Source organism: Amborella trichopoda, chromosome 2 (assembly GCF_054954075.1).
Source record: "Amborella trichopoda isolate Santa Cruz 75 chromosome 2, AtrichopodaSantaCruz75HAP2 v2.0, whole genome shotgun sequence".
NCBI lineage: Eukaryota > Viridiplantae > Streptophyta > Magnoliopsida > Amborellales > Amborellaceae > Amborella > Amborella trichopoda.
In genome coordinates this window covers 55,023,885-55,036,981 of record NC_142337.1, presented here as the reverse complement: position 1 = coordinate 55,036,981, position 13,097 = coordinate 55,023,885, and the positions used below count along the sequence as shown (strand labels likewise).

General features: G+C 35.2%; 1 protein-coding gene across 7 annotated transcripts in view; it reads right to left on the bottom strand.

Moving 5' to 3' along the window:
* Nucleotides 1–1,317, bottom strand: part of UPL6 (ubiquitin protein ligase 6) — a 76,366-nt gene extending 75,049 nt beyond the window's left edge. For all 7 annotated transcript variants that reach the window (XR_016049664.1, XR_016049663.1, XR_016049662.1 and 4 more), the window contains exon 1: nucleotides 847–1,317. Coding sequence is in view for 1 of the 7 variants with exons in the window: in XM_011623984.3 (XP_011622286.1) it covers nucleotides 847–1,005 (159 nt within the window). In the remaining 6 variants the exon portion in view is untranslated. The remainder of the gene's footprint in view (nucleotides 1–846) is intronic.
* Between the last annotated feature and the right edge of the window lie 11,780 nt (nucleotides 1,318–13,097).

Genomic DNA, 13,097 nt, shown 5'->3' with positions numbered 1-13,097 from the left:
GAAAAGTGGTCTTCAACAGCTATTAAAGCTATTGAAATTGATTAAAGAATGTAATTGCTTGGGCCAAAGGGGAATCCAAGTATCCTGGCGATTAACATTCAGTTTGAAAAAAAAATTGAGATATGTAGGTCGTGAAGTAGGATACTACTAGTGTTTGTGCATACTTTTCAAGAATCGTCCTCTGCCTGATGCTTTAGCTAGAAATGGTGTTCACAGGTCTGCTCATTTTTACCACAAGTTCAGCCTCAATGGATTGAATTCACAATATCGTAATTTGCAAACAGTTTAGCCGCTGTTATTACAGCAAATATGTAAATTCACATATTAAAGAAATAAAATTGTTATTGCTCAAAAAAAATTCAATAGAATCAAATAAGTTCATTCTGACTGTCTATATGAAACTGAAATATGAAGGCATTCGTAAAAGTGAACCATGACAACTAGAGTGAAATTAGGCAAAATATAAAAATAAATTAGCTTAATGCTTCTTCAGTTGCAATCAATAACACACGCAAAGAAAAATTTGAGAAGCTAAAGCCCAATAATAACAGGTAGATGAAGAAAGATACATTCACAGTGTGTCAAAAGTTACAGTAAGTGAGGAAACAAATATCATAATTCAAAAAGAATCCTAAGTTCACAGATTTGCTCAAATACGAGAGCGTAGTAATTTAGGGAAAAAAACACAATTTTCAAAAATTTTAATGCACTAGAAAGGAACAAAACTGAAATCCAACTGCTTGTTGTTATCAACGTAACCATTCCAGAGAAAATTAAATCCCAACGAATTATATAATACTAAACAGAAATATATCAAAGAAGGAATCAAGGAAAGAAAATGGGTACCTGAATTTTAATTGCAGCAAGAGTTTCTTGCTTAAGCCCTAGCCTCCGCTTCCTTTCTAGCCTGGTCTGTTCTAGAAGCTTCTGCCTATCTCTCTCCTTAGAGCTTCGACCCCCTAAGTCAACTCTTTTACGATTGGTTGAATCACCTGTGAAGAACATCTTCACAGGAGACAAACCAAAACGTAGGTCTGTGAGAATGGACTCGACCAGAAGCTATCAAACCCTAATCCTTCAAAATCGGTCAAAACAATGGAAAAATAAAAATAAATGTAGGGTTCTTGAGGCTGCAAAGAACTTAGGACGAACAGTGTCGGTGAAATCACGCTGTAAACAAAAAGGTTGAGAAATGTACAGAGACAACGAGAAATTGGATTTGGAGAGAGAGAATTCTGGGAGTGTTTCGGGAGTACAAATTGCAGAGAGACATTTCAGAAAGTTCCAGTGTTGATCAATGAATGAGAACTCTCTCCCTTCCTCAATGCTTTTGTGTCTGCTTTATAACACAATTTCACCGTTGGTAGGCATTTTACATTAAAAGAGATTAATAAACTCACACATAACGGAGCCACCTTCCCGTTCTCACATGGTTATGGCTCCCTTACTTTTTCCCCAAGTTGAAAAGATTCCTGCTTCTGCGGGAGTATGCTGTTTATTTGTTTCTCTTGTAAATCCAAAGTAGGGTATTTTAGGACTCCTAAGTTTTGAGATAAAATCTCCTAAATTTAACCTCAAAGTAAAAAGAAAGAAAAATAAAGTCAATTGAATTTTATTAGTGCCTCAAAGAATTAGTATCAAAATATTGTAGAGGGGAATGCCCAGTTTTTGATCCACTAGAAGAGTTAATATCTTTTTTTGAAATAATCATCTTACGATTATAGATTGGATCCTAAAATTTTAAGTTAAAATAGTTCTCTTTGGCACCTATTTGTACCGAGCGAGTAAGTGAACAATATGTTCTTGCAGGAGCAAAGCAAGAACGACCGTTCTGCACGTGCCATTAATCTCGAATTTAAAGTTTGAACTTTCCAAAATTTAAAAGAAGGGTGTGGTTTCTATAAGGTTGCAAGCTTAAACAATCTAATTAAGGCCACCTAATTTTATCATAACATGTGATTTTAGTATAAAAAATTCTTAGGATTATCTCAAAATCTATTTTTATATCTAATTATAAAATTTAAAACTACAAAAATGGTTAAAATCGAGTAGATCGATAAGCATATGAAAATTTTGAAAATGGACGGTCTAGATAATGTGTTGCAAGGTGCACTATTTTTGAGATTCAAAATATTTTTATTTTTTCATATTCATATATCTCGATGTTGAGATAATCAATTAGAGGTTTTTCAACATTAAAACAACTTTTTTGATGGATTTGTGAAGTGCATCTTTAATTCTACATTTTAAGGTTGCAACCTTATATAAACCTGTTCCTTAAAAGAAAATGTTACCATAGCTTAGTTTTGAGTGTTAAAATATAAAATCTCAGCTTTTAACACTGAAAACTCACAAATTCATCATCTCATACTCGATGATTATATATATATATATATATATATATATATATATATATATATATGAAAAAAGTTTATATAAGGTTGCAACCTTAAAATGTAGAACTCGGATGCACCTCAAAATCCATTGAAAAATATTATTTTAGTATTGAAAAACCCTCTAATTGAGCATCTCGACATCGAGATGTATGATTATGAAAGAAAAAAAGATTTTGAGTCTCATAAATAGTGTGTCTTACAACACATTATCTAGACTATCCATTTTTTAAATTTTCATATGTTTATAGATCTACTTGATTTTAGCCCTTTTTTAGTTTAAAATTATATAATTAGATATGAAAATAGATTTTGAGATAATCCTAAGAATATTTTACATCAAAATTATATATTATGATCAAATTTGAAGGTGCGCCTTAATTAGATTGTTTAAAGTTGCAACCTTATGAAAACCGCACCCTATATATATATATATGAAGAGAATAGATTCTAAGTCCTAAAATAATATATCGAATGACACATTAGCTAAAATGTCCTTATTCGAGTATTTCCAAGTCCATTAGATCTACATGCTTCAAATTTATCACTAGAGGTGGAGATATATTTTTTGGTCATCACAGGGGGTTTTTAGGTGTTGGACCTGCGGTTTTTTTCCCAGCTAGTGTGCACTATATTTTCTTCGCAGCTAGTACGCCAAGCAAACTACATTTCCAAAGTAAGAAGCAACGGCTAGCGCCAAAGCCGTTACGCTAACGTGCATCTGTTTTTTTTGCAACAACCAACAACTGGCCTAGCGCGAAAACCATTGCACTAATGCACATTCATTTTCTTGCAAGAAACAACAACCAGCAAAAAGTCGTTGCGCTAATACGCCGGTTTACCTTTTAATATAATGCCCTGGGCTTGCACTTATCCTACGCCTTTATGAATATGATTGTGGGTGTTGTTACGTAAGGCTCGAGCACCTCAAGACCCTGTAGAAAAATGCAGCCTCGGCACCCAAAACCCTCTAAAAATCTATTTGTACCTTGATTATGATTTTGAAGCTCCATAGAAAATGCAAATCTAGTGAATTTATAAACATTTGAAAATAAACATTTAAGATAATGTATTAGTATACATTATTTTCAAGACTTGAAAATAAAGTTTTGTTACTAATTTAACCCCGAATAGAAATAAAATATAGACACCTATAATAACAAAACTAGTAATAAGTACATCTAACCTAAGGAAAAAAAATAAAATACTATAAAGTAAAATAATTTAAAAATGATTTAAAAATCAAGAATATATCTAAGCTAATGAAAATAATGAACATTATAAAATATGACATGGCTTTAGGTGATTCAAAGACAGGTGTAGGCGTGGGGAATGGCTTCCCAAAGTTTGTTGTTGTTGACTGTGAAGAATGGAAGGAATGTGACATTAAAACTGAGCTTTCCATTACTGGCTCATTTTTCCCTCCGCTTAAAGATTTCTTTGGGTTAGCGGAATGGGCCCAGAGAGGTTAGAGGATTTCTTATCAGCCTGATGTCAAAATTGTGGGTCCTAACAAGGTTGTATTCAAGTTGCGTGCCCAAGTGGAAGTCCGTACTACCCTTTCTAATAGATTTTGTCGAGTGCAGGGGAGTCTACTCTCTCTGGACCATTGAAAGGCTTCGGATCATTCTACCTTTTTGGATAAGAAGTCTGTTTGGCTCAAGTTTTGGGGTATTCTTTTATCAGGATGGAATTTAACAATTATTAAGAAGTTGTCATCTTGCTTTGGGGTTTACCGAGATCTTGATTGGAATACCTTTCTTAGTCCGTATTGTAGGTTTGTCCATGTCATAGTAGATTTATCTGCAAATTTGGTTATTCTAGGTTCTGTTGTGCTTAGTGTTAATGGGGAATTTTTCCATATTTCCATTACTGATGATGGTAATGCTCCCTTTGGTGGTGCTACTATGGAAGGAGTACGAAGTGGAGGTCAATGTTCAGAGCATATTAGGCTGACGGAGAACAAGGCTGAAACTTTTCCCGACAGACTTCGGTGCACGGGCAGCGTCGCAAAGGCCGAAATAGCGAGAGATTCAAAACTAAAAAATTTTGAAACTCCTAAAATCAGGAAACAATGAATCCATGTTGGAAAGTTTCCTGAAAGTTAGAAAGGTTTTTCGAAGGAGTTTTGTTCTCTACCGGACGTTTCATTAAACGGTATAGATTTTGATTCCGAAGGCTGCGACGCTATGGGAGAAGGGTTACGCGTAATTGTCACAATGAAGGTTCATCCATTTTTGGTGGACAGGTGAGTGCACCAACTCCTCGGTTGGAGATTTTGCCACAAAATATTGATAGGACGGCGGGAGCCAGTTCCGCAGTCGATGGGATTGATAGTCCAACTGTCCTTTTTCTTAACAAAGACAACGCTGTTGGAAAAACTAAAGACCATCTTTTTCTATGACAATTTGAAGTGTCGCCCTTCAAAAAGCCTTATTCTCTGAGTTCATTGTGGAAGGAGGATGAAGTCCACTATCAAAGTCTTCATCTTCTGGTGTTATCCTGCGTTCTGTGGTGCCTGCTTATCCTTCATTGAGCAACGGTGGAGTGTGCTAATCAGAAGTTCAAAGCTCTGCATTTGGGAACCCTGTTAAATCAGAAAATGCCTCCTTTGTTGTTCCGCCAGGTTGTTGCGAAAGGCAAGGGTAAGAAGAATAGAGCTCGTTTTGATCCTCTTCAGGTGGATCCTCTAGCCATCGTGATGGAGGAAGAGGAACCTGTTGCAGGTAACGATCCTCATATGCTGGAATTTGACCCTAGCACTGTTAATGGTGAAGATCTTGAGTCCTTAGTGCTTTCGGATGTGCCAGATGTCATTCCTTTGGATATGGTCCCGGCTGAGGAACAGAGGTTGTTGAATGATGCCCCCCTGAAGTCTTTCGAGTGAAGTGCAACAAGAACAGGAGGAAGTACAGAAGGTGGAAAATATGGTTTTTGACATGGACATGGATAGTGTCCCTCGTGGTAGTAATGGAAGAAATCAGGGCAACATGGAAGGCTAGGAATGCAGCGACCGAAAGTAGTTCTGATGCTTTTCAGGAACTTGTTGTGACGTCGATGAAGAAGGCAGACATAGGTAAAAACAAGAATATGGAGATGAAAGGTTTATGGGACGCTCAATCTTCAGCTAGATTGCAAGCGAAAGGCGTCATCAAAAAAGGCCCAGGGGAGCGATCGTTTTTCGTCAACAAGCTATCGTCAATGTGGACTCGGAGTCTAGTTCCTCCTCTTATGATGATGATGTTGCCAAATAATTTCTAGTGGACGACGCCCCTCAATATGATCATGATCCTAAAGGGCCAGGTTCCTCTTCTTACCCCTTTTCCTTTTAATGAATTTTATATCGTGGAATGTAAGGGCTTTGGGTAGTCAGTTTAGGAAAAGGGATGTTCGGTTTCTAGTTGCTAAGTTCAAACCTGTGGTTTTGTTTCTCTAAGAGATAAAGCTCCCTAGTCCTGATGTTGTAGGGGCTAGAGAGGTTTGGGGTTCCAATGTAGTTGCATTTGATGGTATAGATGCTTGTGGAGCTTCTGGTGGCTTGTGGGTCTTATGGGACCCCACAGTTATCCAGAATTTTTTCATAAGTAAACATGAGTCCTTTTTGCTTTTGGGTTTTATTGGGCCTAAGGTAAGATTAAGGTGGGGTATCATAAATGTTTATGGACCTTCTTCTTTTGCTTTAAAAGAAGGTTTTCTTTTGGAGCTTTCTTCTGTTATTCATTCTTTTGAATTTCCAATTGTGATTGGTGGTGACTTCAACTTGATACGGTGGCCTAATGAAAGTTTGTCGGGTAATCCTATCAAATCCTTGATGCAGTGTTTTAACCGGTTCATTGAAAATCATTCTCTTATGGATCCCCCTATTAGTGGGGCCAAGTTCACCTGGTCCAACAATAACCTGACATACCTGGCTATGTCAAAAATAGACAGATTTTTGCTTTCGATGGAGTGGCTCGAGAAGTACCCTTTGTCTACAGTTAGGGCTTTATCAAGATTATCTTCAAATCATTGCCCTATTATGCTAAACACATGTATTTTGAAAGGAGGGCCTAAACCTTTTAGGCTTGATTTAAGTTGGCTACAGGAACCGCAGGTAGTGGATCTTATCAATAGTGTTTGGGTTAATATTGTGGTAGAGGGTGGTATGGATTTTTAATTGCATTGTAAACTGTTAAATATTAAAAGGAAGTTGGTTATATGGAAGCAAGAAAATAAATTTGATGTGAGGGCAAAAATATATAGTGTTTTGCTTGATTTGGAAGCTTTGGAGATGAATGTTCAGAGCTCCGGGGCTATTACTGAACAAGACATTGTACAACGAAACGTGAAAAAAGTGGAGTTCGATAAGCTTTGTAAGGCCGAGGAAATATTGGAGGCAAAGGTCCAGAACTAAGTGGCTTAAAGAAAGGGATTTAAGTACCAAGTACTTTCATGCTATTGCTAGCGCTCGGAAGAGATATAATGACGTTTTTGGGTTATCAATTCCTGATGTAGACCAAGAGAGTGATAGTGCTATTGAGAATGCAATGGTCAGCCATTTAAAAAAAGCATTCACTAAAGGGGTACACTTCACTCCATTGCTGGATAGAATTTATTTTAAAAGGCTTCCTTTAAATCTGCAAACTGAACTTGACAAAGAGATAACTTGTGATGAGTTAAAGAAAGTTGTATTTGCTTTACCTGGTGAGAAAGCACCAGGACCTGACAGTTTCCCTTTGGCATTTTTCCATAAGTTTTGGCCGATGGTTAAAGGTGAGGTGCTTCAATTGGTCAAAAGCTTTATGATTAGGGGTCAAATTTTTAAAAGGGTTAGCCGTACCTTTTTTACTTTGATTCCTAAGAAAGGGTCAATCGGTTGTCTCGTTGATATTAGACTCATAAGCTTGTTAACTAGTTTTTATAAGATCATTGCTAAAGTTTTAGCAGAGAGGTTGAAGTTGATCTTGCCCTTTATTATCTCTAATACTCAATCTACCTTTATTAAGGAGTGCCAAATCACAGATAGTGTCGTGCTAGCTCAGGAATGTATCCACTCTATAGTCATTAGTAAGAAGCCGAGTATTCTCTTTAAGTTGGATATGGAAAAAGCATACGATAGAGTGGAATGGGGGGTGCTTCAAGAAATAATGAGAGTAATGGGCTTTGGCGAAATATGAAGATCTTTAATCTTTGGATGCTTATCCTGTATAAAGGCAGTCCAGTTGGTTTTTTCAAAGCCTCAAGGGGTTGTGCCAAGGGGATCCTTTATCTCCTTTCCTCTATACAATTTATGTTGAGTGTTTCAGTCTAATGTTGAATAGGGTGGAGATGGAAGGATATTTTATGGGGTTTCAAATTGCCAATTCTGATATTCAAATATCTCACCTTCAATATGCAGACGATACCCTTATTTTTTGTGAGGCAGAGGCACCACAAATCTCTAACATTAGCAAATTTTTGGATATTTGTGAAGCGGCATTAGGGCTTAACGTGAACTTCCAAAAGTTTTTTATGGTTGGAATTAATTGTGAGAATGGGATGATAGAAGAGTTGGCAGATGTTGTCGGTTGTAAGGTTAGCTTCTTTCTTGTGACCTACTTGGGTCTCCCTATCTTTGATTCTAGACTCACGTTTGCGGTTTGGGATATAGTGCTTGACAGAGTTAAAAAAAAATTGGATTTATGGAAATATAAGTACCTCTCTCTTGGGGGTAGAGTTACCTTATTAAAGTCATGTTTATCGAATCTCTCTTTGTACCAAATGTCATTGATAAATATGCCTACCGAGGCTACAAGGAAACTGGAAACAATGATGAGGGATTTTTTATGGGGTTCCTTTTCAAATGAGAGGAAATATCATTTGCTCAGATGGGATAGGGTTTGTATGCCAAAGAGAAGGTGGATTAGGTTTAAGAAAAGTTAGGGTGTTTAACCAAGTACTTTTGTGTAAATGGTGGTGGAGGAGTCTAAAACTAAAAAACCAATTATGGTTTAAAGTTCTTCTAGCTAAATATGGAATTGATAGATTTCAGGTGTGGCTGGGAAGAAAGGTTTTATAGGTATGGAAGTCTATTTTTAGATGCAGACCGATTGTTTCAGGCTACTCTAGATGGAGTGTTGGTTGTGGTATGCAAGTGTCCTTATGGCATCATAAGTGAACAAGGGATTACCCTTTGAAACTGGCCTTTCCTGATCTGTTTGGATTGGTAAGACAACCGACTATAACCATTCATGATGCTATAGAAAGAAGAGGTAGGCAATGTTCCTGGAGTATCTTTCTTTCTTATGGTTGGTTGAATAATCAATTACTATCTCAGTAGTGTTCCCTCATGGAATTGTTAGATAATACATTTGTTGCCACGGATATTGAGGATGAGATCATCGGAGAGATGGAAAGTACGGTGTTTTCTCGGTGAAGTCATGCTATGACTTGCTTTTCCATGACACAATCAGATGGTCTAATTCCAAGGTGGCTGCTGCTTGGAAGTGGCCAATACCTCACAAGGTTCAATGTTTCATTTGGCTCGCATCGTTGAATAGGATCTTAACAACTGATAATCTGATAAAAAGGGGTAAAATTTTACCCAATGTATGCCTCTTATGTAAAGAGGATGGGGAATCAGTACCACATCTTTTTGTTCAATGTCCTTTTGCAAGTCGTGTGTGTTCTTGGCTATTCTCCACTCTTGGGATAGTATTTGTCATGCCTCACTCAATGGAAGGAATTCTCTCTCGGATGTCCATCTCTCTTTTGCCTGCCAGTGGAAAGATTTTATGGAAGATTTCTAAAGGAGTTATCCTTTGGAAAATATGGAAGGAGAGAAATAGAAGAACCTTTGATGGGAATTCATTTTCCTTTGAGGAGCTTATTACCAAAATCAAGGTTTCTATTTGGTTGTGGTTGTCGGTGACCAATGAGGGCTGGGGCATTCCAATTGTAGATGTGATGACTAACCTTAGCAGTTTATTTTCCCTTGGTGTCTCCCTCTCTAGACCTAAGAGTTTATGGACTGCCCCTTCGATAGGGGGGGGGGGGGGGGGGGTAAAACTCAATGTTGATGGGAGTTCCTTTGGTAACTCATGGAGGGCTGGTATTGGTGGTTTTTGAGAGATTCCTTGGGCTGTGTGATCTTCTCCTTTGCTGGCCCGATTGGGGAAAAAACAACAAATTTTGCTGAATTAAAGGCTCTGTTGTGTGGGTTGAAATTTTGATTCAAAAGAATATCATGGACTATGTGTGGATTGAGGGCAATTCTTTGAATGTCATTAAGTTGTGTAAATTGGAACATAAGGTCCCTTGGGAGTAACGATCTTTGTGGTTGAAAGTAATGGATTTGACCAGACCTCTCTCTGTCTCGTTGTCTCATGTTTACCTGGAAGCTAACTCCATTGCCAATTTTTTGGCTAAGGGAGGTGCTTTGTTGCCTTTGCTTTTGATTTCTCTTGATGTAATCTCTTTTATTTAGTCATCAATAAAAATTTTGAACATTTGTCAAAAAAAGACAATGTAAAAATAAGTTAACAATCAAGAAACCAATAAACAGGTGGGGTCAGCTCAATATAAATAATTTTTTAAGGATGCCTATCACTCTGTCCAAAAATCATAAGAACTGTAATATCTCTTTATTGATCCCCCTGTTATTCTTTGTTTCCCTCTCTATTATGGCATCCTTATATAAACTTTTACCCTCTAGGGTGCAGTTTGCGTACGGATGCATCCGTAGGAGTAGAGGTAAGGTGTGCCTTCAAATTTTATTATGGTGCATAATTTTGATGTAAAATGTTTTTAGGATTCTCTCAAAATCTATTTTTATATTTAATTATAAAATTTTCAAAAAATGGTTAAAATCAAGTAGATCTATAAACATATGAAAATCTTGAAAATGGACAGTGCAAATAATATGTTGTAAAATGCACTATTTCTAAGATTTAATATCTTTTTATTTTTCATAGTCATACTTCTCGATGTCCAGATGATCAATCAAAACGTTTTTCAACATTAAAACTACCAATTCTGATGGAGTTTTTAGGGGTATCCGTAGTTCTAAATTATAAAGTAACATCCTTATATAAACTTTTTCCTCTATTATAGTTTTCCTACATGCTATAGTTAACTAATTCCTACATAAATTTCTAAATTTCGGATGTGAACAGCTCTTTTTAAAAAATATTGAAACCGTACTATCTCTCGTTATCTCTATTCACCTTTCTATAATATTTTCTAAAATTTGAGATTTCTCCTAGTAGTTCCCAAGTACTATACCCTAATTCTCGTACTCCATGCCCTATTTTCTCTTTCAGTGTCGATCCCATTTAACATTGTGACATGTGTTCACCCTTTAATTGCAACTTTATAATACAAAATATAAATATTTCTAACAAGATTTTGAGGTGCAATACCAATTTAAATTGAATCAAATAAACCTTTTCCATTATAAGGTAATGTAACAAATTTATTGCTTCATCGATCCAATCAAACCAACCAGATAGCGAAGGAGAGGAGCAAAATTTGAATCGTATGCCAAAACCCTCTCCCTACTCACTTGCTTTATATTTTGCCAAAATACATTATGCTATTGCAGGAATATAATTTCCATTTACACCCTCAAATGAAACCCAATTTAGAATTAATTTTACGACTCCAAATTTTAGGGATGTAACATCTTCAATCCATAGAATAATCTCAGTAAATTTTTTTTTCCTAATTGTACCATTTGTACAGTTGAAAAAAACAATGTCTCGAGATCAAATAGAAATTATCTTGTTTTTTGATGGTGAAATGTAAGTGTTAGAAAATTTCAATATCAATTTCAATTTATTTTAAGAAAAATCATCGAGTAATTCTTAAATAATTTCCAAAAATTCAAATTGAAAAACTCTCCCAAGTGCATCTTTTGACCAAGGGAGTAGAAGTAAAATATGCTCTCGAGGGAGCATATTATACATGCTCTAATATTTTTTATTACTTTTTATGAGTAGAAAATTATTTTCTATATATTTTTAGATTCTTTTTATGCATCTAAAATTATTTGTAATATTTAAAAATTACCACCAATTTTAGATATTTTATGTTATTAAATAATTAATTTTGAATGGTTTTTAATTACGCTTATAACTAGTTTCTCTATTTTTAATAACGTTGAATATGTTCTTAAAAATTTGATGTTGTCATTTCATTAAATTGTTTATCGTTATAAGTAGTTTATGAGCAATATATGTCGGAAACTATATGTTGAATAGTTGTTAATATAAGATGAAAAACTCAAAGTGTTAACTTTTAATGTTCAAATATAATCTATAAACCAGTGTTTAAAAAAACACCGACTTGCTCGGTTCGATTCGGGAATCGCCATGGACGGATCGAATCGGCGAAAAAAACAGGAATTATCGGGTTCTAGAGAGAACCGGACGATTCTGCACAGTGACTCGCCGATTCACTGTACGGAATCGGCGAGTCCCGTACAATGAATCGGCGAGTCCCATACGGATTTTTTTTTGTTTTGTTTTGTTTTGGAATACTTGATCGATTTTTTTGTAATCCATGATCAAATTGTTTTTTTTTTTTTTTTGTAATCCATGATCGCATTTTTTGTTTTTTGTTTTTTTTTGTAACCCATGATAGAATTTTTTGTAATCCATGATCGAATTTTTTGTAATCCATGATCGAAATGTTTGTTTTTTTTCTTGCAATCCATGATCGAAATGTTTGTTTTTTTTTTTTGTAATCCATGATCGAATTTTTTGTTTTTCGTTTTTTTTGTAACCCATGATAGAGTTTTTGTAATCCATGATTGAATTTTTTGTAATCCATGATCGAATTGTTGTTTTCTTTTTTTGTAATCCACGATCGAATTTTTTGTTTTTTTTTGTTTGTTTTTTTTTGTAATCCATGATTGAATTTTTTGAAAATTTGTGATTTTTTTTTTTTAATCCATGATCGAATTTTTTTTTGTAATCCATGATAGAATTTTTTGAAAATTTGTGATTTTTTTTTTTAATCCATGATCGAATTTTTTTTTATAATCCATGATAGAAATTTTTTAAAATTTGTGATTTTTTTTTTTAATCCATGATCGATTTTTTTGAAAATTTGTTAATTTTTTTTTTTAATCCATATTATTCAAAGAGAAAATGAGAGAGATGATGATTCTGAGGCCACCCTATCCCAGCCATATTATTCACATATCGAGTCCCAACAACAACAGTGTAGGGATGAGCACGACAGTGCAGGTGAGCATGAAGGATGGATAAGCTTCGGGGATTTTAGATTGGGAACACATCAAAACACTAACACTCAGGGATTTGGGAATAGTCAGACGCCTGCTAATATCGATGATTCGTTTTTAGATCGAATCAATGAATTGTTAAACGAATTCAATCAATGGCACCAGCGTGACCAAGAAGAACAATAACGTCGTCTATCATTTTATTTTTAGATCATATGTTATTAATTTTATGCTTTATTGTAGTCCATGTATGTTGATATACTTATTCCATGATAATTCTATGTTTATCCTTTTGTGTGATGTAAATTAAATGCTGAATGGCGGTTCATGCAGGGAAAGAACATATCAATATTCGCATATTCATTCAAAAACATGAAAATTCTTAATGGAGTACCCTCATTTCTTATTGAATTCCTAAAAAACAATATTTATAATGAATTTTAATAATTTTTTCGGATTTTTTTTAAGCTTTATTCTGACCGATTTACCCGATTTCCGAT